Here is a 24883-nt window from a genome sequence, read left to right on the forward strand (position 1 = left end):
AGTTGGAAGATTGATTGCTCTCAGAACAATGCCTTCTACATACATAAGGCAACATTAAAATCGTAAGTTTAGTGAATATGGTCAAGGGATTTGTTAAAATATATTCATGGATAGAAGTAAAACCAAAAAAACTGCAGAAAATATTCTGCAATGTTTTGAACAAGTCCCCATGATCGAAGTAAGTCCAAATTTTAACAATTTGCTTTCAGATAGTCCTGGGTCAATTTTTAAAAAATTCAATCAATGCCACTTGAAGAGATTAAGTTGAGTTTATTGTCATGTGCACAAGTACAGTGAGGTACAGGTACAATGAAAAATTATCTAATCATAATCTCCATACTTCTGGTGGGAACTTGCTGTTCACAAACTGGCTCCCAATTTATTCTGCTAAACAATGATAACATTTAAAGAATGTTTTAGCAATCCCGAGTTTGTGAAGGCCTTTTTGTGAAATCAAGTCCTTTTCCTTTTATACCTGGATCTGTAGAATATTTTGATTATATTTCAAGTTTCCAAGATGCATAATATTCTAAATTAACAATACTTATTACATTTAACAGTCGGACAGAGAATAACATAGTGCACTGGCATTCTATTACTTTTCACTGTGGGGTGATGGCTCTACAGCTCTCCATAGAGCAAGTATTCAATTTTAAAACATTTGTGGATAGGAAAGGGAAGCTGGGAAAGAACTGAGTACAACAACAGTTGAGGGGGAAAAATTTGACCCAGGACACCACTTGTATACCATGCAAAAGCAGAAAAAGACTTTCAATTTTCCTCCACATGGTGTAAATTCACTTAGACTTAAAACAAAGTTTATGTCAATCAGCAACTTATTTTATGTTCCCTCCATATAAGAGTGGGGATTAGTTGCTGATATCTTGAGAGGGAAATTCTGCTTTGTAGAATTCTTATTTTAGCCATACTTTGCAGTAGTGATTGAAATCAGTGGCACCTTTTACATACTAAATTAGCCCAGTTCCTATTCATCACAGAACCAAAGTGGTGGAGAAGGGGCAAGGTGTGCATGTCATTAGTGTTTACAAACCTACAATGCATAAATACAATATTTTAAAATAAATGGCACAAAATACATATTTTGTCCAGAATCTTCTACTTACTCATGAGGAGTTTAATTATAGAGAGCACTCAGGAGCACAAAATTCTTTTCACCTTTTCATTTCTGCCAATTATTTTCCTCCATTTTTCTAAGGATGTCACTTTATATAATTTTTATATCCTTGTCCTTGCTTTCAAATCTTCACAACAGCCTTACCTCAATGATCTCAATAAACTACATGTCCCTGCAAACAACCTCTGCTTATCCAATTCTAATCTGAAGCTGATTTCCCTAAATAACAAAATTTCACAACCACTTGCTTTTTTAGCCATTCCTGTCAACTGCAACTGACAGCACCTGCATATCTTCTTTCTTTGAGTCATGTAGCTTTGTGCTTTTGCCTTTTTCAAACCCTTTCTTTTATTCCCCAATCTCCTCTGTGTCAGAAGTGAATTCATTGTCTGCAAAGTGTCTACACACTTCTGTGGTTGAGAAACAGTTTTGAAAGGCTGACCCTGTAGTTCTATTTCCCAATCTTTCTCTGGTTATTCTGAATGAGTAAGCTCATAAAGCAAGTATCAGTCAGCTACTTGACATTGTGGAGGATGGGAAGAATCATTGTGGAGTGCAATTTGTCTTACATCTGCGCACTTTAGCAGGAGACATCCAAAACCCAAAAAAGGTGCGGATAGAGACAACGCTCATTAGACAAGGGCACAATGAGGCAAGGATTTTGTTTGAACTCAGTTATTTTAATGCATGTTACAAAAATTTATATTTATAGATTTTCGTAATCTCAGGTAAAGAAACAGCAGTAATTTGATGTCAATCAATAGAATTATCAATTTTACTATTTTTCACCTTACAATACGATGGATAATGATCATACAGCAAGCACACACATGAATGAGGTGGTTTTGGGTATTGAAAGCAGTTCACGAGGCTTTCAAAGGCAGCCAGAGAAGTGGAGGTGGTAGGTTGGAGTTCCACAGAGTAAGGACACAGTGAGTAAAGGGAAGGCCACTGATGTTTGAGCACAGAACAAAGAACAAGCTAGTTTCAGAGGAGATAGAAGGGATGAACAGCTGACAGAGATCACTGAGAATGAGAGGATATGCCAAGACACAAGTAAATTTGAAGGTAAAGAGAAGGAACAGTCAGCTTGTGGTGGAACAGAGAGCTATGTGCGATAAGTAGAGATGATAGGAGGACAGCGATAAAAGAGGTCAAGAAGGGTGTGGCAATGGGCTTACACATGAATTTATATTTGATTGATTTTGGAAGGGCACGTATTAAATGCAGGTAACAAATATTTATTCTTTACGATCATCGGGTGGGGGGGGGGGGTGGTGATGGCAATGTGGGGAGAAAGAGGGCCATATCCCTGCAGCCTTCACTTCACCCATCCCTGGGTGTGGCTGATGACACTGACTGTGGATGAGTTATCGTGAGGAGGCGGTAAAGGATAGCAAGATCTATACAAATTGGAAAAAGAGATTTAGAGATCTGACTGTAACCTAATTTTCTGATCAGTTATTTTGTTGATTCACCATTAATTGCTGAAACCATTTATATTCCTATTTTTAAATGCAAGAACTTAAGTGAATGGGAGATGCCATCTATTTTGCTCTCCCTTAATCAGATATCCTGAAACCAGTAAGTCAGTAGTAAATGTACATCTGTGTAACAAGCTCTCACACAATTTGACAGCTTTGATGGAAAGCAGCTTCTCAAAGACTCCACCCTCTCCATCTCTAGATGTTTTTCCCCCTCTCCAGGGAAATACAATTGAGAGTCTGTTCCCGCCCATCAGTCAATGATTGACACCATCAGGATTCTATCCCAGGCTCATTGACCCACGAGATGTGTCTGGGTCTATAAGTTAGCAAGGGAATTATTGTCTGATGGTTTGAAGATGCTAATCTTTCATTTAATTTTTCTAAAACAAAATCAACCACTGCTGACTACATGGAGAAGAAACAGTCAGTGATTGAAAATTCTATCAAGTAGGGGAGTTTTATTTGTTTACAGAGCAAAATAAGTTAACAGGTAAGATTATATAGTGCTGTTTGTTCTTATTGCACATCAAAGCCAATGGTGCTAATTTAATTTGGGCATGATGTTGCCTCAGTTATAAAAAGCATCAAACAATGTAATGTTTGGCTGCTTCCTTTAACTGAGCTCTGCGACAAGTTGACAGACTCAGATCTTGCTATAAATTTTCCTTATGTGCCACTGATTCCATCACACTCTCTGGCTATAAACTTATGATTAAGCCTTGACATTCTGTTTGACCCACTGAATCCTATCTATCACTAGACCCTACCTATTTCTACCAATGTAACATTCTTCACCTTTACCCCTCCTACACTGAAACCTCCTTTCTTGCTCTTGCCAGCTCCATGCTCAGTAATTTCAACATCCTTCCTACTAACCATGTAGTCTCCACCACTCACTGACAACAACAACTTTTAACAATGTAATCATCCAATTCCTGCCATTTATTCTGCATCGCCTGTCTATCAACCGCTGTCTTTATTGGCCTTCAGTGGTTTCATGTCACCCAAAAGTATTAAATTTAAACCTCAATGGCACCTTCAAAGGCCTCTAAGGATTTGCCCAACTGTCACTGCCTCTGGCCTTAAATGCCCTCTAGCATCTCTTCTTTCATGTTCATCTTTGAATGCATCACCTCCTCTTCTTTTTCTCACTACTGGTGGCGCAGCACTAAACTTCCACATTTTGATTCACTACTTAAATTTTGACTCTCCACTTGCCTTTTTTAAAAACACTCCCAAACAACTGTTTCAAGCTAGTCACTTGTCTACCTCTTTCCCACTTTGCTTTGACATCTATTAACCCTATCATTTCCATTTGTGAACTGCTTTGGAATGTTTGGCTCCAAACAGGGTCTGGTTACCAGAAACCTTTTTAAACAGTTCTTACCTTTCATCAGTCATTTCTCCCTCTGGTCTGTGGGTGAAGTTTTCCTGTTCCTGCATTATAATTCCCACAAATACCACACAGCCCATCTTGATGAAAAGTTAAAACAAAATTGATTCTTTAGGAATGTTTAAATGCAGGAAAGTTTGCCATATTTGTGCATCTAGAAAGAAAGAACCTATAGACAAACGGTGGCCATGGAAAATAGATAATAAATATTAAATAGCAGTAAACATGTGCAAAATCATTTCAGTCAACAAGGTTTATCACAAGAAGATTTCCTGGAGTTTGGTGCAAGTTCATCAGATATATTGTGGAATTCATGGTCAGGCACCAGAATTGCCATTAGCATTAATCTATAAGTTGATAAATCATTTCTGAGCAAAATTTCAACTTCAGATGGCTACCTCCATCAGCTCATACCAAATAAAACAGCAAAGAACACAACATTTTTTTGTGCTCTACTTAAGAAATAAAAGTAGATTATGTGTCCCATTCATCATTTCTTCCTCAACTCCACTCTCCTACTCCATTCTCATAACCCCTGGATTTCTTGGGAGTCTATTGATTACAGCCTTTAATAAGCTAACTTCTGAAATACAGCTCTTTGTGGTAGAGAATTCTAAAAATTCATAACCTTCTGGGTGAAGTTCCTTCTGACCTCAGTATATTATACTCCATTTGTCCCTTTCTTGTTCACTCACAGAATGTGTCTCTATCCCTTAACAGAGGATATGTGTCTTTCTCACATCTTCCTTTCCCATTTAGTTCTTTATCATCTGTAAATATGGATAGATTACAGACAGAACCTTCATCTAAGTTATTAATGGAGATTTTACTACCGGCAAGTAACTAAGGCCTAAGCAATGATTTCTTTGGCAACCCACGTTATGGCTTATCAAGTTAAAAACCCTGTATACTCTTACTCTGCTTTCTGTCTATTAATGAAGCCTCTGCCCACAACTCTCTGAGCCTAATGTTTAACAATCTCTTTAGTACAGCCTTAATGAATTCCATTTGAAAATCTAAATAACCTACATCTACAGGGCCCCCTTCATCCCCTTACCAGTCACATCCTCAAACAAAGGAATGAAGTTTTCCACTGCAACTTCCCTTTCATAAAAGCAGGTTGATTCCATCTAATCATGTATTGCATCTCTAAGTGCCCTTAATCACTTCCTTAAAAAAAATGGATTTCTGCATTCTCCCATCAAATGACATCAGGCTGACTGCCTGCAGTTCATTCTTCTGCCTTTCATGAATCGCAGTTATTACATTTGGCATTACTAAAATGTTATCTATAATCATCACAATTTTCAAAGGAGTACAAATAGCATTTGAGATGGGAGTTAAGTACAAACATTCTCTTATACTTCAGAGCGCAGTGTTCATAGAACTTTTACCAAAGTCTACAAACTCAATCACAGTCATGCTTTAGGGTCACTCTTTGGAATGTTATCAACATTGGGTCACTGATTGCGATTCCACCGCACAGTGGACAACTTTTAATTATGTGACTCATTTTTACTACTGTGCTCAAAATGAATTAAAAGAGGAAGCTTTATGTACTGTCAGCAATGGTCAGATATTCTGGAGACATACCATAAGAGATTCAAACAGAAAGAATATTAAAAAGAAACCTTGAATCCGTCACAAGTCGTGTTTTAGAGTGCTGAAACATTTAAATGTATTACAAGGAAAGCAATACTTTCATACCACTTTCTTCTGACCTGGAGCTGGAAATTGACAAGCACCTCTAATTTGCCTATTTACAGAAACAAGATACCATGGAATAGCCAAGTTAAATGGAGATCACTTTGAGGCAGTGTGTGCTACATGGTGGCAGAAATACTGTTTCTAAAAATAACCCATGATTGTTAACATGAACATTTTTGAAGAGTGCTCTACTGCAAAGAAAAGAAATGCTAATCTTGTTCATTAATAGAATGCCTGACATTAATTACATTCTTAAAAGCCTTGTATGAAATACACCTGCACAAGGTTCCTTAGCTGCTCCAAACCAGCCAGAGAAAGAGTAAGTGGAGGATGACAACGAGGACAGAAAAACAGCCAGGAACAACAAATTACGTTTATCTAACACCTTTTATACATAAAGTCACATTGTATTCAATGAATTGTTGCAAGAAAAGTATACATCAAGTTAAATAGGAAGAGATTTCAAAAGATGGCCAAAACTTAATTTTCTCAAAGGCTGTATTTATGAAGGACTGTAGAGACTGGGGAAGGAATTTCCAAAGTTTGTTACTTAAAAAGCTGTCATGGATGGTACAGCATTGAGTAGGTTGGGAGGTTGGTGGGAATAGAGGTATGGTGGTAATGGAGTAGTAGGTGGAAATCGATATCCAGAAGATTGGTGAAAGGAACCATACATTCAGGGCAGAATATTGGATGAAAGAAAATTCTTTACTATTCACTCTTTTTTTGGAATCTGGGTGTGACTGATAATTCCAAATTTTATTGCCCATCCTACTGCTTTTGTAAAGGTGGTCTTGATCACTGCAGATGCTCTGATGAAGGTGATCCCATGGTATCGCAGTGTAGAAAGTTCCAGGACTCAGTCTTGATGAAACACAAGTAATATATTTTCAAATCAGAATGATATGTGGCATGGAGGGGATTAAGCAAGTGATGGTATTCATAAGTGCTTGCTACCCTTGCCTCTCTTGGTGGTAGGGATTGTGGGTTTGGGAGATGCTGTCGCAGTAGCCTTGGCAAGTAACTGCAGTGCATTTTGATGGCACATATATGATAAGAGATTTATAGATGAATACAATGATTCTGAATTTGATGCAATGAATAAATTTAGGTTTGGAACTGCTTCATTGAAGAATAACTGTAATTGATGGCCTTTGAGCAAGCTGACAACATCAAGTGCAAATATTCATGTGTGAATATCTGTGCAATCAAATGTTACAATGCTCACAATGACAAATTAATACATACAGGTAAACATCACTAGTGGGAGACGTAGCTGAGTGTATGGATATTGTGCCTCTCCACATAACCCCAAATACCTTTTAAAATATGCATAAAGGGCCAATCACTCTGTTCTTGTTCCAAAACAGGAGTTACTGTTGCCCTGAAAATCATATTGTTGAAACATATTGGAAAGTGCCTTGCACAAAATCTCAGCCCAGTGATAAATGACCTTCCTAGGCCTTTGAGAATTACATCTGTAAGGAGAAGTCTCCAGAACATCTATTTATCTCTATTCCATATATCAAAATGAGGTAACAAGGACTAATACCTGCTTCTCCAGAATACGGTTGATCTCTCCTAGTGTTCTGTCAAGAGATGATACCTTGTTGTTTGCCCATGGCCCACTATCCTGTCCTTGTTGCTGCTTCAGAAGATCTTTCACCAATCTCTGCAGTCTGTATGCAAAGAATAAAGTGTTTGTTTAAATTATACCACTGGTTATCTGAAGCATCATAATGGAGAAAGAGAAATCTTTAATGAAGAGAACTGTTCCTTTGTTGTTAATATGTTAGCAACCCTGGCAAAGCCTTAGCCATCCTAATAAAATAGCAGTGAGTTCTCTTAGGAGAAAATAGTTTAAAATTGAGTTCAATTCACAAGGTAAACCATGTAGCATTAGATTAGAATTATGTATAATGATTGGCCAGACAGGGATGGCAGAATTACTTGGTTAAAGAAAGACAGCTTTCATTAGTGAGTCAGAATGAACAAATAAACAATTTAATCTACACCACTTCCATTCCAGAACCAAGTTTACCTCAACTTCAGGCAACAAACTGTAGTATCCAGATGATGCTTGTGCATCAATATGCACATATTTAACTGCTAAGCATCAAGTTATCATCAACTCATTCACCAAAGTGTATGAGAGAATGGGTCTTAAACTTAACATGTGCAAAACCAAAGGTCCACTATCAATCTGCCCACATTGTAAAACACTACCCTGCAATGATTTCTAAGGGCCACCTCTCAATGAAGACAGACACTGACGATGAAATTCACTATTGCCTTCAATACACTAGCATAGCCTTTGGCTGTCTGAGGAAAAGAGTGAAAGGATGTCAAACCCGGCATAACGTTCATAGCTTACTGGCAGCAGCTGTCTCTGCCCTCCTGTGTGCTTCTACCTACAGTAGGCAGCTCAAAGCACTTAAAAGATACCACCAATGGCTTCTCTGGGAAAAAAAAAGTCCAAATATTCTGGCAGGATAACAAACCAATATCAGTGTCTTCTTCCCAGCCAACATCCTTAGCACTGAGTCCCGAATTACACTCAGCTGGCTCCATCAGGTAGGCCATTTTTTATAAAACTTTACATGCATGACATAGATTCCTGCAAGAGATACCCTATTTCGAGCTCCTTCATGGCAAGAAAATTACAGAGGACTGAGGAAAAAGAATTCAAGGATATTCTCAAAACCTCCTTGAAAATATGTAAGATCCACACTCAATCATGGGAATCTCTTGTCCATGGCAACTCAAAATGGAAAAACAGCATTCATGATGGCAATGACAAAATCCAATCTATGTATCAGGAGCGCACAAGCCCAGCATAAATGCCAGAAGGAGTACAACCACCTCCTCCCCGTTAAACAATTTCTGCCTCTCCAATGGCATAGTCTGCAGATTCCACACTGGCCTCATTAGTCACCACAGAATTGATGAAGGGGAAAAACACTGATATTTGATTTCTGTTGTCAAATCTGATATCCAGCTAAGAGTTTGTTGGAACTTGCAGACCATCTGTGAATTTCCTGTGATAATTAGAAGATGTGCTCCAGAACTTGAGCAGGAATTCAAAAGCGACATGATATAAATGCTACAGTCTTCTTCTTTGATGCCCCTTGGGACTGAGGATGACTTGTTTCTGTGGGTTAAGGATGGGACCACATCTGGAGAAAGTGAAAGCACCTAACATGGTTGAAGATTCTCCACTGCTTTCAAGAAAGGGTTTGTTCCATCTTCAAGGGAATCCTCAAAGAGAATGCACTTGCTGTATGTTAGGGCCCTCTTTAAAGAATGCAGCACTTCTTATGAATGTTACTTCAGCAAATCAGTTGAGTTTAGGTTGACAATGCCAAAGCTTTCATGTCCATTTTTCTTTCTCAGACGTCAGCTCACAAATTAATAAACCTATATATACTAATTTCATAACCTCCTATGCTGGGATTTAGGCTAAACTGTTGAGTTGTTAGTTCAGTACAATTACGCTACAGGGCAAATCTCCTAATGTCATTCTGCATTCCAAATTTATGTGCATTTTTGGAATATACCAAAGGTTTAAGGTGGGTTGAAGGCTCTGAGTAGGTTGAAGGACCTGATGTTTTACTGCAATACAGACTATCATATGCTGTTGTAAAGTACAAACATTTTAGTAATGTGGAAGGATGTCTCAGGCAACCTTCCAAGGGCTTTGATTTGTATCCTGATCAAGAGATTTCCTGGAAGTAAATCAAGGTGACGACCTTGAACGCGGTCCCGTTTTTCATCTCTGTAAAATGACTAATAATGCAGCATTCAATTGCCATCTTTTTGGCTGTACACTTCTTACTCATTCCTACAGCTTGGATGCTCATACAAGTAACTCCCAAAACTGCCTAAGTCAGTTTATGAGAGTGATAAGAAGATTCCTTAAGGATAAAGTCAATGGAAAAAAAATGAGGCAATTTCTTGAACTAAATTAAATAGGGATGTGCCCTGAAATACAAACTATAAATGAATCCGAAGTCATTACATGGCAAACATAACTAAATGCAGGCATTCCTCAATTTAAAAAGGAATATTTTCTGGAAAAACAATGTGGGAAATGAAAATTTGTAATGCTTCCATGAGCTTCAACACAAGAACACTGGTTGCATTTCAGAGCTCAGGAATCATGGTCAAACAACCTAACACTAAAAAATACAAGTATTTGATTACCAATTAATATTTAAATTAAGATTACAAAAGCAAATGAAACATTTGAGATGCATTGCTGACATCTCTTATGGTAGAATCTACAATGAGAAGATACTATCCAGGGCTCAGACATTAATAACAGCAATAAGACTTTTTTGAGAATTGAGAGTCTTGGGTGCTCGCTTCCTCAAAGGTCATTGGGAGTAGAATTTTCTTTGTGACAGATTCTTGAAAAGCCGGGGTAGGTTACAATTAAGCAGTAATGTGGAGTTGAGTCTGTAATCGGATGTGCCATAGTTTTACTGAACGGCAGAGCTGATTTCAGATGGTCTACTCCTGCTCCTAATTCTTACCTTTATGTGCAAGTGGTAGTCGTGGCTTTGTGATCTAACTACAGCCTCAATCCACACTTCTTCTTAATTGTAACCTGCACCTGCTCATCAAGAATCTGTCTCAAACATTCTGTTCCCAATGACCTTTGAGGAAGAAAGGCCCAGAGTCTCAATTCCCAAAAAATGATCTGTGTCTTATTTCTGTTCTTAAATCTCTGATGGAAGTGGGAGAGGTCAAATGCCACTGTGTCACCAGTGTTCATGTGGGGATGGTGTAGGGGAAATCTAATGTTAATGGTAAATATTCTTCCCATGACTGTTCCTGGGTGGATAATGAACAAGGATTAAAGGAAGTGTCCATGGACTTCTGCAGAGCTCTCTTCTTTTTCATCTCAGAGCACCTTACTGCAAAGCATGTCATCTCCCATCATGAGGCCACATCCAATGCTGAGCTTCATGTTCAGATCATTATCTTCAAAGGCAGCTATGTCCTTTTCAATGCAGCAGAACACCTCTGTGTGCCATTTCCTACTGAGCTGTTTTGCTGGAGGTGATGTTTTCAATAGCTTTTGATCTTTGTGTTCAAGCTCCAACAGATCCTCATTTGTTATCTCTCACCACGGAATTCCATTACATCTTTCAGATCACTCTGGGCTACTTCTTCATACTCAGCTTCACTTGCCAATTTGACATTGGCCAGGAAATTTTTCAGGTTTGTAAATCCATGGAATCATGCATACACTCTGGCCATAATTTCCTCTATACACCATGGATTACATCATCCCAAGAGGAATTCATATATTCTATGACTATTTTGCTATTGTACCTCTCCCAAGATTCCTGAATAATGGGTTTGCCTCTTGATTCCATGTGTGGCAGATAGTAAACCCTGAACATAGTGATGCCATCCTGTACATAGGTTGGAAAAATCAAGTGGAGGCAGGCACCAAAAACATTACTTGGATGTTGAGAGTACATATCCTTGATATTAACCAAATGTCCAGGGGCATTGTCATTGACGTGCAAAGTTCCGTTCTCTGGGATATATTTTGTACAACATAATTTGATGAAGAGAGAGCAAAAACATCATGATATAATCTTAGAATAGCAATGCTGCCATCAAGATTCTTTTGTTAGGTTGCCACACGATTGGAAGATTGGCCTTTGAATATCCCTTCTCAGCCATGGTTTCTCCGAATGGTAGATTGAGAGAGGCTTAAACTTAGTCACCAACAACATTGCCTCCAGGCAGAAGAGTAAGGTTATATTTAGTTGCTTTGAAGTTTGCAGCAGGTTTCCCATCAGTTGGGTTGAACGTGCACGAGGGCACTCTCTTCTCATTCATGTTATATTTCTTTAGCGGAGTAGTCACATTCCTTAATGATATGTTCCAGTTCCTTTGGAAATATTTCTGTGCATGGTATCTGCACTTGCTGCCTTTGACAGAAGACAAATTTTATGCAGGTTTGCATGATTCTTGAATGGCTTTGAACGAATCTGGCTTTCAGAAGATTTATCACTTCTCCATATTCTTTCAACTCTTGCCATAACACTCTCACTAGTTCCCTGAATCATCAAACTCAGGGGCACATACTATTAATTTGGATTTTCTGATAATTTTCTTAATCTTTTTGCCATTATCCCCATCATAACATCTCTTCCCTTCATAACATGCAATGCATTTCAGGGATAACATTCTGTAACAATCAATAGAGATCTATTTCCAATACACTACTGAACATATGCATAAACATGAAGATCGAGAATTCCTCCACTGTACTCCTATGTTACCCAATTCCATTGTGTTATGCTGTTTTAAAAGCGGTCTGTGTAAATACTCTTTGTTTCAAGGACTGATTATGTCAATGGAACACATTGTGTCAAGTAGCTGTGGTCTGAGATTTCAAGGCAACCGTGTCAAGATCACAAGACAAGGGAGCCGAAGTAGGCCATTTGGCCCATCGAGTCTCTAATGGATAGACATAAGAGTCTGCAGATGCTAGAATCTGGAGCAGCACATAAAAAGCTAGAGAAGCTCAGTGGGTCAGGCAGCATCTATGGAGGGAAATGGACAGTCGGTGCTTCAGTTCAAGGCCCCTCATCTGGACTGAAAGACAGAAGGGAGATAGCCTCTAAAGGGAGATAGGGGAGGGGACATTTCCCCTCTATCCTTCAGTCCAGATGAAGGGTCTCGACCTGAAACGTTGACTGTCCATTTCCCTCTATAGGTGCTGCCTGGCCCACTGAATTCCTCCAGCATTTTGTGTATTGTTAACTGATAGAGATCTTGTTGACACTGCTGCACCTGTGATTGCTTATTGCTTAGAACTCAAAAGTGGACTGCAGACACTTACAATGTCAATAAAAGGATATAATACGGATGGGTTGCTTGTTTGGTGCTTGCTTGTTAGTTATTGGTTCCTATTAACTATACTATCAATTTTATCTCTCTGCCCCCTAACATTGATTGTTCATTAAAAAGGAAAAAGGCTTTGTAAATGGAGGTCAGATAAAAAAAAGAGAATTTTGCCATAGTAAAGATAGTTAAGTCAACATTCGTAAATTGAGGTTACCAACTGTGCATGAAAAAAAACAGGGTTGGAAAATAGGTACATTACTCTGTTAAAAACTAAGGATACCCTCAAAATCCAATTTACAGAATGGTCAGTTGCAATGAAGATGATGATTTAATAATAACCTGAATTTATTTACTATAAAATGAGAGAAGGAGATTCACAGCAGCAATCAGAGGAAGTCTGACATTGAGCCACGTAAAGATTTATTGGGACAGGTATCCAAAAGCTGGTCACAGGTATATTTTTTGCAGCAGTTCAAAGGTGAAAGAAAGGTAAAATGTACAGTTGTATAATGTGGTGCTGTCAAACTGGAATTAAAACTGCTCTACTTATAATGATCAAGATACCCAAAAGCTGGATTAGAAATGTCTTGTAGTAAGTAGTTTTGGATTTCTACGAGAAATACCAAGCCTGATTTTAATTGGGCAGGACATAAGAGTCTTGGAGTCTGCTCAAAATTCAACCAATGTAGCAGATCATCAGCTCATAATGTTTTCAAATTTAGAATCTCATTTAAATGCCAATGACTGGTTCTCATTCATCCAAGATGGTACATCTATTAGCTCTCCTAGGCACTGATGCTGCCTGAATTAATTGGCTGGAAATTGAATTTGTACACCTTCTGTATCAGCGTGACCTTCTAATTGGAAGGAAAATGTCCACAATAATGCCCCAAATTACATGAGTGGTTCTTCTGAATCCAAATTTGTGGTTAGGTTAATTGAAGGTTGTTAGTGTATTATGGTTTGATAAAGTACTCTTCGAATGGAAAATAAGCTGCATGGAATAAGCTAATTTAAAAATCACAAATCTAATAAACAAAGTTTACAAATAAACCTATGACAATCAATGTACAATTAAATGCAGATGTTTGGGGACAAAACAACAGTCCTGATGCAGGGTCCCGACTTGAAACATCAACCTTCACAAATGCCACTTGACCCACCGAGTTCCTCTCACATTTTGTTTCCTGCTCCAGATTACAACATCTGCAGTCTCTGATGATAAATTTACATAAGCCTATTGTGAAAAAAAAATCTTAAACAATATTTTACTAAAATCACTGTCCATTACACTTCCAAAATTCTTTGAATGTAACAGTCTCATCTAACCACAACCCTCATTAATATTTCAATTTTTTTGCACCTCAATTGCACATAGTATGTATTTTCCTAACTTTCAGAAACCATAAAATAATGGCAGTTTAATTAGCAGAAATAAAATCATCTCAGGGAGATAGTTAACTCTTGATCTAGTCAGTCATATGGAAATACCTTGTTTACATAAAACTTTGACCAGCTCAGAAGCCAAAGGAATAATATGCTGAATTGGCTGCATGGTCACAGCTTTTCCCCAAGCTATGTCTTTGTCTTCCATTCAGTTTGGGGTTGAAACCACTCAGCCAGTTTAACCAACTCAATGGACACCTATCCATCAAATAGTGACAGTTTTGAAACTGATTCTACTTACTGAGGTGGGCTGCTCACAGGAATATACTTTGGAGTCAAACATATACTTAGATAGTCTGAATTGGCTTAATAACTCAGACCTTCAAGGCTCAGCCATATGGAGTGAGAGAGACTGCTGGCATAAACAAGTTGCTAACATAATGCACTCCATTTGCCCATTAAAACATTAGAAAGTTTTATGTCAATCAAAGGGCACTCAGCTGAAGAGACATTGCGACTCCTAGAATTCTGAAATCTTGTCTGCTGAGAAAGAAATGAACAGCAGCACCCATTTCTATTATGATTTGTTGAGCTATGACTAAGAATTTACATATATTAAGGCTTCCGAAAAGTATTTACCACAACGAAAGCTACACTTTGCAGTTGTATCGCTGAGTGCAGAAGAGAGAATCTACTACATGTGACCCCCGCATCATGAAGGGGTTGTGCTCCTAGCAAGTAGCCTATAATCATGATTTAACATGAAGCCACATCATCTGTGCATGCATCAAGAAACGCGAGTTGGGGAAAAAAAATTGTGTCCATTTATTTATTTTATTCCCCCCTACATAAATTCCTTGAGAGGAAATTTTATTCTGAATCGCAAATTTTTGGGTGGTGATTTGTGAATTCTGTATAAGGCTAAATTTCCGTAACCTGAATGACCATAAAGGGGGTCGCCCATATTTTAAAAAGATATTGAAAAATTACTCTCTTCCACAAATCCATGTTTCACACAGGTCATCCCTTAAATGTAATGAGGAGATCTTTCCTATTTCTTTTCTCTACATTGGAGAAACCAAACACAGATTAGATGACTAGAACATATCTGTTCAATCACAAGGACAACTCTGAGCTTCCATTCTCCTGTCACTTTAACTCGCCATCCCACTGCGTCCTACAATGTTCCAACAATGCTGAACGTAACTTTGAGGAACGGCACCTCCCATCTAGGTACATTGTTTATTTTTTCCTCTTTCTCCATGGATGTGGCTGTACCTTTGTGATTCAATTTTTTCCATTTTCTTTTCTGCCTCCAAACAGTGTTTTTTTAAAGTAATCATTAACCTTGACAACTTTGGTCTTCATCTTATCATAATCATTTCCTCTGTTGTCTCCACCCCTCCCCTTCAACTTAAAACACGCTCATCTTCTCACTTGCCCACTGAAGTAGCCTTGACCGAAAACATCAACTTTCTCCCATGCTGCCCCACCTATTTCCAGCATTTTCTGTTAGCACTTCGGATTCCCACCATCAGCAGATTTTTGCTCCAATTTCTTTTTTCCTACCCTTGTATTTTCAAGAATTATTCACTTTCCCTCAAGAAAAACAACAAGGTTTTACTCAACACTTCTGAATAGTGATGTTATTGAGAGTGGAAATTCAATAATCCTTCTTAACAGATCTCTGCATAAATTTTCCTTTTTTTGCTATCAAGTAAAGTTCATTAAACTATCACTGAAGGCATAATAATTGCTCAATCTGGACAGCACCTGGTAATCACCACTAAAATTGATTATACTTCACCTTTGTTTGAGTTTCACAATCAAATATTAATTCTACCATGGTGCCAAATCTCTTTGCATTTGCTGGCATTTAGAGAATGCACGACAATGCTCAGTCATTGGCACATTTAACATAGAATCAAATTCTTGATGCTAAATATATTACCTGTTATGACTCTTCACTGTGGCACTGAGAGTCCATTTTTGATAGCTGTCCCATGACTGAGGTATTAAACTAAGGCTTTGTCTACCTATTCTGAAGGATCAGGTTGCTGTTAAAAATTCCCATGAAGTTCCTTTAACTCCTTGGCAAACATTCCTCCTTCAGTGATCACAATCATCATCAACTGCTTATGAGATCCTTCTGGATACTAAACTAGGTGCCTTGCTTGCCTTCATTAACAGACAGTACTGCAAACTAATCTAAACTCCAGAGTGATTTATGGTGTGTGAAATGCTTTGGGATTTTCTGTGGTTTGTTAAGTCTATGGGTGGTGAGCTTTTCATGCTTCAGGGGTACTGGTTTTAATAAACCTTATTGCCAAAAGTTCCACTAGGAGCAATTTCATTGAACAAAGCTGCCATCTGTCAAAAGGGCTCTAGTATACATAAACTATATTCATACTCATAACTCCAGCCAATGACAGGGTGTTGGGTGTCCCAATGGAACCTCTCATAATATAGCTTCAAAAAGAAACTTTCCACAAACTTCCACTTCTCCCCTCCAATCAACACACAAAGAATGGAAAGATAGCTATATTACTTGAGAAAGCCTGCAGTGGTAAAACAGCTGACGATGTAATTCAATATTTCACCTTAACAGTCCAAGTTTTCACCAATTCTAGGCAAAAGAACAAAGCACAATAACACGAGTAAGGCATTTAATGTATTAGTAGTGAATTTGCAGTGGAAATTTAATTGAAGTACACGTTATGTCATCATTAGGACTCTCATAGTTTAATAGCTGAATTATGATATCTCCTGTCAGTGTTTCATTGTGAAAGTATGCTTTTGATTGAGACAGTGAGAAAAGAGAACTCTTTGTACTCTTGTGCAAATGATAATGATAATCATGAGCTCCCCCTCAGGCTTTCATGTAAATCTTTTTATTTTAAATGACAGCTACCACCATCCCTATAACAGGAAAAAGAATATCATATGCACTGAGATTAAGACATTGTGGTTCTCTAACCTGATACTATTTTATTCACTAATATCTCAGGCTATTTTCACATGACAAATTTTGCATCTCAAGACCTACCAAACTAAGCTAGTGAAATTACAGATTTTGATTAACGAATTCAAAACCCACCTCCTGCAGAACAATTAACACAATTCTAAGACTTCAGTTGTGGGTAAGTAGCTTGAATCTATTATCAGAGGCAGGATGACCAAGCACTTGGACAGAAATGAGTTTATCCAAAGAGAGTGAACATATACTTGCGAAAGAAAGGTTACTTCTGAATAGTTAATTGAAGTTTTCTTGTTAAAATCATGGGCACACTGGCGAGGGACACTTTGGTGTGGGGCTGCGGATGATAGATACATGGAGTTCTATAAAGTATTTCATTATGCTATGCACAAGAAATTATTTTCAGAAGTGTCAGTGTATGCATTTATAGATAAAACAATGAAAATGTGCAAATGTTAGTCTTGGTGTTTTTAATAAGTCATTGAAGTTACCTGGTCAGTTGACAATCTGAATTACTAGCCATTTGAACTAGCTGGCACAAGCAGATCTCACATGATCTCAGATCTGCCAATGCCATAAAAGGGATTAAATATGGAGATCAGTAAGCATCATATAGCATAAGAATATGCTTCAAGCTTATAACTTTGGGTACCATGAAGCTTAAGTCAGCCAATTTATTAATTTGAACTGCAAACCCAGAGGGTGGGATTCTGATCTCTGATCAACACTTTGCTGCATGTGGTAATAAACGGAAAGAATAACAACTCTCAAACTTCTCTGCTCACAACACTCTCCTGCAAACAAAAAATACAGTAATCAAGTACAGAAGGTTAGTTATAAGCAGTTTCATTGCAATCCACACAAAGTCTTGAGGTTCTATTTATGACAAATTCAAAATTCCGAATATGCTTCAATGCATCTCAATGAGAATGCTTTTAAGGTCACTCAGCTTACTGTAAATGGAAGAAAACAGCATATATTCTTCCACAATTGCTGACCTCACCACAGAAGGCTGTGGAGGAAAAATATGTCATTGAAGGATACAATAGAACTTCTAGCTAAGAGAACTGGAAGCATCACCAGCCATTTAAGCAATAGGTGGATAACATAAAGGTAGTCCCTTTTTGAATGGATGTCACCTCTGATCTTGTGCTTATGCTATTTTAAAGTACTCTCCATGTAGCACTAACAAAAACTAGGAAGTAGCTAAAAAAATATACATGGCAAATGGGGGAGGAAAAAAAGGTTGGATTTCTGATGACCAACATTCACTGAGAGAGACAACATGAACTTGTGCTGCTTTTTGAATAGTTAATGGGTGACATGAATCTTTAATCAAACATTCACATACTCATCAGATTTATCTTCCTAATGATTAACATGTCAAGTGATGTACAAACTTTGTCATTGCACATTGCTGATAATATTACAGTACTTGCACAGTAAATTAAACGTAATGAAAATGGTACTAAACCACAGTGAGTATAACCTCCTCTCATCCTCCTCAATTGAAAATGATGATTCATGCTGACACTTATGAGTATTGCTAACCCTCTCCTATCTCACCTATGTCAACATTCTTCATCTATATGCATAGATGGTGCTCTTCAACTGGGAAAAAGACATCAGAGCAGAGCTCAATTGTATCCATATCCCTTCATTTCCCAGTGGGAGTCATCGGTAACCATGGGGAGCAGAAACCCTACTGGAACTCTCCTCCTTCCCACTCTAGGAGATACAGAAACAATATAGCTTTCCTCATCACTGCCCAAGCTGGACCAATGTATCACAACAACTAGGAGATAACCATACACCTTCCTCAACAGATGGTTCAGAACCACTCTACGTAGTACAATTATTCAAAAGGATCTTAATAGATGTATTTTATAACTATTCATATCACTTTACAAAAGTATCTTGTCATTTTTTCTTCCCCACCCACCACATTTAAGCATCTTGTTTTGATGACATAATTGGAGAAATTAGTCCAAAGCAGTTACAGACCCTGACAGTTTGAGAGAGTGGAATTAACATATGCTGTTGAAATAACACATAAAATTACTCGTTTTTCTCTTGTTAATTGGACTGCCTCATACTGCTGAACTCAAACTCCTCCTACACTGCACCTGCTGAGAAGGACATAAAACAAATGACTCTGGAAGGATGCAAAATTAGTTTTAATTTTTGAGAATGTTTATTTGTATTAATAAACTTGGCCAAAGAAGATCAGATTGCCTTTAAAGCCAGATTGTTTCGTTCTAATATTTTTCCTATCATTTTCTACCTATCAACTGCATGAATGCAAAAAGAGGTTGCCTTGTCTTCCACCACTCAAGCCACCAATTTGTGTCTTGTTCTTGCTTTGCAGTCACTAGCAGCCCTTTATGCAAGTGCCACATGAGCATTCAGTGGATATTCTGGCTACCCTGCCCGAAAACCACCACAGTCATTGCTAAATCTGCCCTCATCCTAGGACTGCTATGCAGATTTATTTCCAAGCATAGACCACTTAATAGTAATCAGAAACAGGAGCTCCAGTTGTTATTATTCCTTACTCCAGGGATGGAACTGAAACTGTACCCCAAAGTAACTGAAATCAACTACTTCATATCTGCCTCTTCTTTACGGCTCAGCTCCACTTTACACAGCTAAATTAAGCTTTCCTAGCATAAATGGAAAATTAAGAAGCTAAATCCATTTATGCTATAGCTTTGTTCTATTCATAGAACAGTACAGCACAATACAGGCCCTTCGGCCCACAATGTTGTGCCGACCTTTAAACCTCGCCTAAGACTATCTAACCCCTTCCTCCCACATATCCCTCTATTTTAAATTTCTCCATATGCTTATCTAGCAATCTCTTGAATTTGACCAATGTACCTGCCTCCACCACCACCCCAGGCAGTGCATTCCACGCCCCAACCACTCTCTGGGTAAAAAACCTTCCTCTGATATCTCCCACTGTCTCAGTTACATAAGCAACACATACAGGAGAAGCTGGAATGCAAGTTGTTATTTATGATCCTCAAATCTCTGAGAAATTCTTAACACTGTTGATATAATGCACTTCCATAAGAACCGGCAGTCAGTGTTCTGGTAACCATATAGTAGATAGCAAATGGCCCCTTTACTTTTTTGTTGGTCTTCTGCTTCCTCCTTGTCTGTTATCATTAATTTACCAGTTATTTCCTTAAAATTGATCATGGCCCATAAACTACAGCAGTTTGAATTGCTCTTCTAGTGGCCTTTATCTGCTCTTCAATCCTTCCCTCAAAGTTTTTGTCACTCCAATATAAATTGTTTACCCATCTTTCTTTGTTCAAGTAAGGTCCTCAGCTCTTAAAAGTTTAAGATTTCTTTTCTCTTTGATGCAGACAGAGTGTGGTATATTTCTAGCATTATTTGTTTTTATTACAACACAATCTCAAAATTAATTAACCAATGCTGACTTCCAAATGAGGAGCTAGCAACCACTATTCACAACTGCTTAATTGCTGTTTACACATTAAATAAGCCTTATCTATTTAAATAAGCACTTACTTTGCTTTGAAGGGAGAGTCTGGAATCTGAGTTTTGGCTTCCAGTGAGCTTTCATATTCTTTACCCCTGTATATAGGCAACAGAAGAAAGCCATTAAAACGTTAGCTGAAAAATCTTAAAACAAATCTGAAATGCATAGTATGCATTATTTATTGTTTCAATGCAGAATAAGCTACTTTGCCTTATCACATGTCCCTTTCCTCAAGGGTTTTTCCTCAAACTTTTCTTCAAAATATAGGTTTGCAACCCTTAACCCTTGCTACATCTTTGCAACCTTCACTCATCGGTGCTCAACGATGCTCACCTGCACGAGAGGCTGTTTTAGAATTTGTTACATTTTTATCTAACTTCAATTCAATTTAATTTAATTTTAAAATAGTCCTTACTGCATTCAGCAGCACAGCTTACTTTAACCAGCATTCTCAGCTAATGCCCCTGTGATTTTTTGACTGAGTTCTGATTGCTCTGCTGTGGACTGGCACAGTAGTGCAGCAGTTAGCACTGCTGGTGAACACCTTCAGTGACTGGGGTTCGATTCTAACCTTGCATTTGGAGTTTGCTGATTTTCCCTGATGCTCTGTGGTTTCCCCTGCTTGCTTTAATTTCCTCCCACATTCCAAAGGTGTGCTGACAGTTGTAGGTGAGTGACAGGAGAATAGGTTGCAGGCAAATAATAAGACATATTTATGGGACATATGGGAATCCAGAGAGTTGGCATAGATTTGATGGGCCGAAGAGCCTCCTTCTACATTGTCAGGAAATATAAGAAATTTACATTTACATGCTTTTGGATGGCAAGTTCACACAACAGGAAAACAGTCACGGTAAAATATCTGAAAAGTTATGTGAGCAACACTTGCAGGCAGTGCAGGTCGCTTTTAGAACTTTTAGTTCACCACAGGTACACAACTCTTTAGTTCTAGCTATAGCCATGATCAATAATTTTGAAAATTCTAGTTTCAATTCTTCATTTATATTCAGCACATAGGAACAAGGAACCACAATTTCCAGGAGTCAACTGATGAATTACAGCAAACTAATGGGAAAAAAAGTTGATAAAGTAACAATACTGCCACTACAAATTCTTTGTATCCTCTGTAACTACCATACAGTGTACTAAAGCTGGTAGTGACTTCTCATTTTATACTTTTAATGCTGCAAGGATATCAGGGATGTCTAATTTGACAGTTTGGTCTCTTTTCTGCAATGTCCAGTTGTATCATGTGGGTGCTTACCAACCCATGAGCTTCCTAACTGCATTGCACCTCATACAAGAGTATGTTTTTACAGCAAGCAATACTCAGTCTTATGGTATAAATGAAGCAGCAAGAACATTTTCCAGACAAGAACATTACTGAAATTTAATTTTACCTCACAGGAACAATTGCCTTGCAGGTGTGAAACAAGCCCCAAATGAAAAACTTAAACCCAACTCATCAGCCTACGCCCATCACTTAAGACTAAAAATACTACAAAAGGATGAAGGTTAAAGAACATCAGTTTTTGCCATTAATCCTTTTGGATTGGAGAAGGGATGAGTGATGGAGGGGGACTCCTTATATTGGTTGAACATCCGTAAAGAAAGGGCCAAAACTGGCAACTTTTACATTTACAAACCTATTCAGTAAGTTTCCATTATAGAGCAATGCTTGGGACATTGATATTTTGCTGTGACTGTTGGAAGATGTTTGTCCTGTAATTTTTCAGTTCCATTTTCATCTATACTTTGTCTTATTTAAATTATTCAGCTTCTCGCTGCAGGTACCAAGTATAATTATTGCATTGTGATTTGCCTTGCATGGCACAAGAACACATCCATAAAACATGACAAGCTCAGTTAGAAACTAATCATTCCCTGAATTAGTTTCTGACTAATAACAGAAATAATTCAGTTTAAAATAACAGCCTGCTGGCAATCCCAATCAAAAATGAGGTCATAAATTCATATGGTTGGGTTGATTTACATTCCTTCACTTCCCCCCCACCTCCACTTTTGAAGTTGGTGATTCTCATTCGGGCAAAGGATCTTTGATACTGGACAGTACTTCACCAAATCATCAGCCTTCATGCCTGAGCCTAGAACAAGTTCGACTCTGAAAAGCCAATTCCTTCTGATATCTGTGCGCACTCCCAGCTAGAGTTAAAAACATAATCAGATAGCTTGGCTTTTTATGTTCCCCTTAGCTCCAGGCTACAGAGGACAAACATAACATCCCAAGGGCCGAGAGGCATTTTCCCTCCAAGTAAATCTAGGCCAGATCCCGACTGTCCATATAGTAGTTTTAGTGCTGGTCTACAAATAGACTTGTACATCATTATTCAAAGCTCCAAAAGGGTCATCAGAAGAACACACAAAACCCAGAGAACGACAAAAAGAGGGTGAGGGTTGTAATTAGAGAGATAAGCTGAGTTGATTTAAAAAAAATTCTATTGAGCTAGGTAACAATTTTCATGTAGGCATTTCAGAAACAATCTTGCATAAGCACAGTTAATTAAAATATGACATTGATTGCTGCATAACTTTCTCGATTAACTGATACAGGCAAGCAGATATTGCCTATAAATCCACATATTTATGGTTCACGTAAGTTCTACTCTTAGGATGAACGTAAAGGACATTTCAAATACATTTACCATTTGAAACAGAACACTTCATTTAGCTGTGCACATACAGTGATATATAATCTAACATCAGTGTGTTTGTATTGCTGACCTCTTATCTTGACCACTTTGATGATAATCCCATTAAAAGGAAGTACTTTTACAAATAAAGTTCACATTATAAGATAGGGCTCAATGGTCTCTTGGAAAATGTTTACAAGTCACTTGTACCAGCTTCTTCATCAAAAATTATTTAACAACTCCTAATACGTATCAGATCTAAAACAAAGAACTTTCAAAGCTGTTTTGTTAATACACAGTATGCCATTCTTCCAAACAATTATTTGAATTCTGAAAATATATTTGTTTACTCACAAACATACAAAATAATCTTATCGGCTACTTTGAGACTTTGGCAAAGAAATGCTGGAATCTGTACAAGATGTAGCCACTGCTGCTTAAAAATACAAGTGCCTCCATCTGTCTTGTTTACACTGGCGAACAGCCGCAGCTTCCACAGATAAGCGGCACTGCTGCTGCGTTTGGCTCCAACTTGTCCAGATCAACAGGTGAAAGCTGTCACCCAACCATCAACCTTCATAAGGCCTTGTGCCGGAAAAATGTCCAACGGTACTACAACGTAATTTGGTACCAAGTCGCTCATATCAGCAATGCTTGTATGGAATCACTGCACAAGTATGTAGACAAAGGGGAGACCTACAGGAAAGATAACAGGGGATTGTGACTCCCTGATTCACAACAGTAATTAGTAACCAAACTCCTTGTTCTTGAAATATCGACTAACACAAAATGTTTATGAATGAGTCAATATTTTAAAAAAACTGATTTCAACCAGCAAAAAAAAGAAAAATCCTCAACTGAAATACTCACAAACCCAGCAGGAAGGTTGACACAAAAAAATGCTCGAGGATTGAATAACTAGCAGACAGTAATTTTCTCCCCATTGTTTTGGCATTAGAATAATATGTTGCCAATAGCAGGAGACAAACAGCATGTTGCCAAAACAAGGCACTATACACAGCTCCAAATGAGAGAGAGCAGAGGATTAGTGTGTATCGCATTTCTGTACTGTGCCAAATTACAACTGCTTCCATTTATATATCACCTTTAAAGTCAGAAGGTATTCCTAAGGCTCTTCATGGAAGCATAATTAAACAGAAATTATTTACCAAACAGACATTGCCCCCATTGTTTTACACCATTCTGATGATGAACAAAACATTTGTATGAATAAGCTGAATGCATGAACAGCAAATTGATTCTGTACAAGCAAAACACAAATTTAAAAATTCTCATTCTTGCTTTGATATCCCTCCAGCCGAACAGCATACATGAAATCTTTTTTAAAATTTTATTTACAGCGTGGTAACAAGCCCTTCCGGCCCAACAAGTCCACGCCGTCCATTTTAAACCCAAATTAACCTACCCGTACGTCTTTAGAATGTGGGAGGAAACCCACGCAGACACGGGAGAACGTACAAACTCCTTACAGACAACGATGGGAATCGAACCCCGATCGCTGGCGCTGTAATAGCATCGCACTAACCGCTACGCTACCGTGCCGCCCCTTCTGTACTTCTCCAAATGATATCCCTTGCCTGTTTTCATTTGTAACTGCTCCCCTTTAAGTAATCATATCATTAGTTGCCAAGGCCTTTAGCTCCGTATTTCCCCTCCTTTCATTTTCCTTTCTCTTTTAATTACCTCCACTTCTTTGTCTAGGCTGTGTTTATCTGCCCCAAAACTACCCCACACGTCTCACT

The 24883-nt window shown here is 38.1% G+C and overlaps 1 protein-coding gene across 4 annotated transcripts in view; it reads right to left on the minus strand.

Moving 5' to 3' along the window:
* The window catches only part of scaper (S-phase cyclin A-associated protein in the ER), a 276699-nt gene that overhangs the window by 121509 nt on the left and 130307 nt on the right, over positions 1–24883 (minus strand). For all 4 annotated transcript variants that reach the window (XM_052042536.1, XM_052042537.1, XM_052042538.1 and 1 more), the window contains exons 21-22: positions 20499–20564; positions 7275–7401 (exon numbers count right to left, since the gene is read on the minus strand). In XM_052042536.1, coding sequence (XP_051898496.1) covers positions 7275–7401; positions 20499–20564 — 193 coding nt within the window. The remainder of the gene's footprint in view (positions 1–7274; positions 7402–20498; positions 20565–24883) is intronic.

This window comes from Pristis pectinata, chromosome 32 (assembly GCF_009764475.1).
Source record: "Pristis pectinata isolate sPriPec2 chromosome 32, sPriPec2.1.pri, whole genome shotgun sequence".
Lineage (NCBI taxonomy): Eukaryota > Metazoa > Chordata > Chondrichthyes > Rhinopristiformes > Pristidae > Pristis > Pristis pectinata.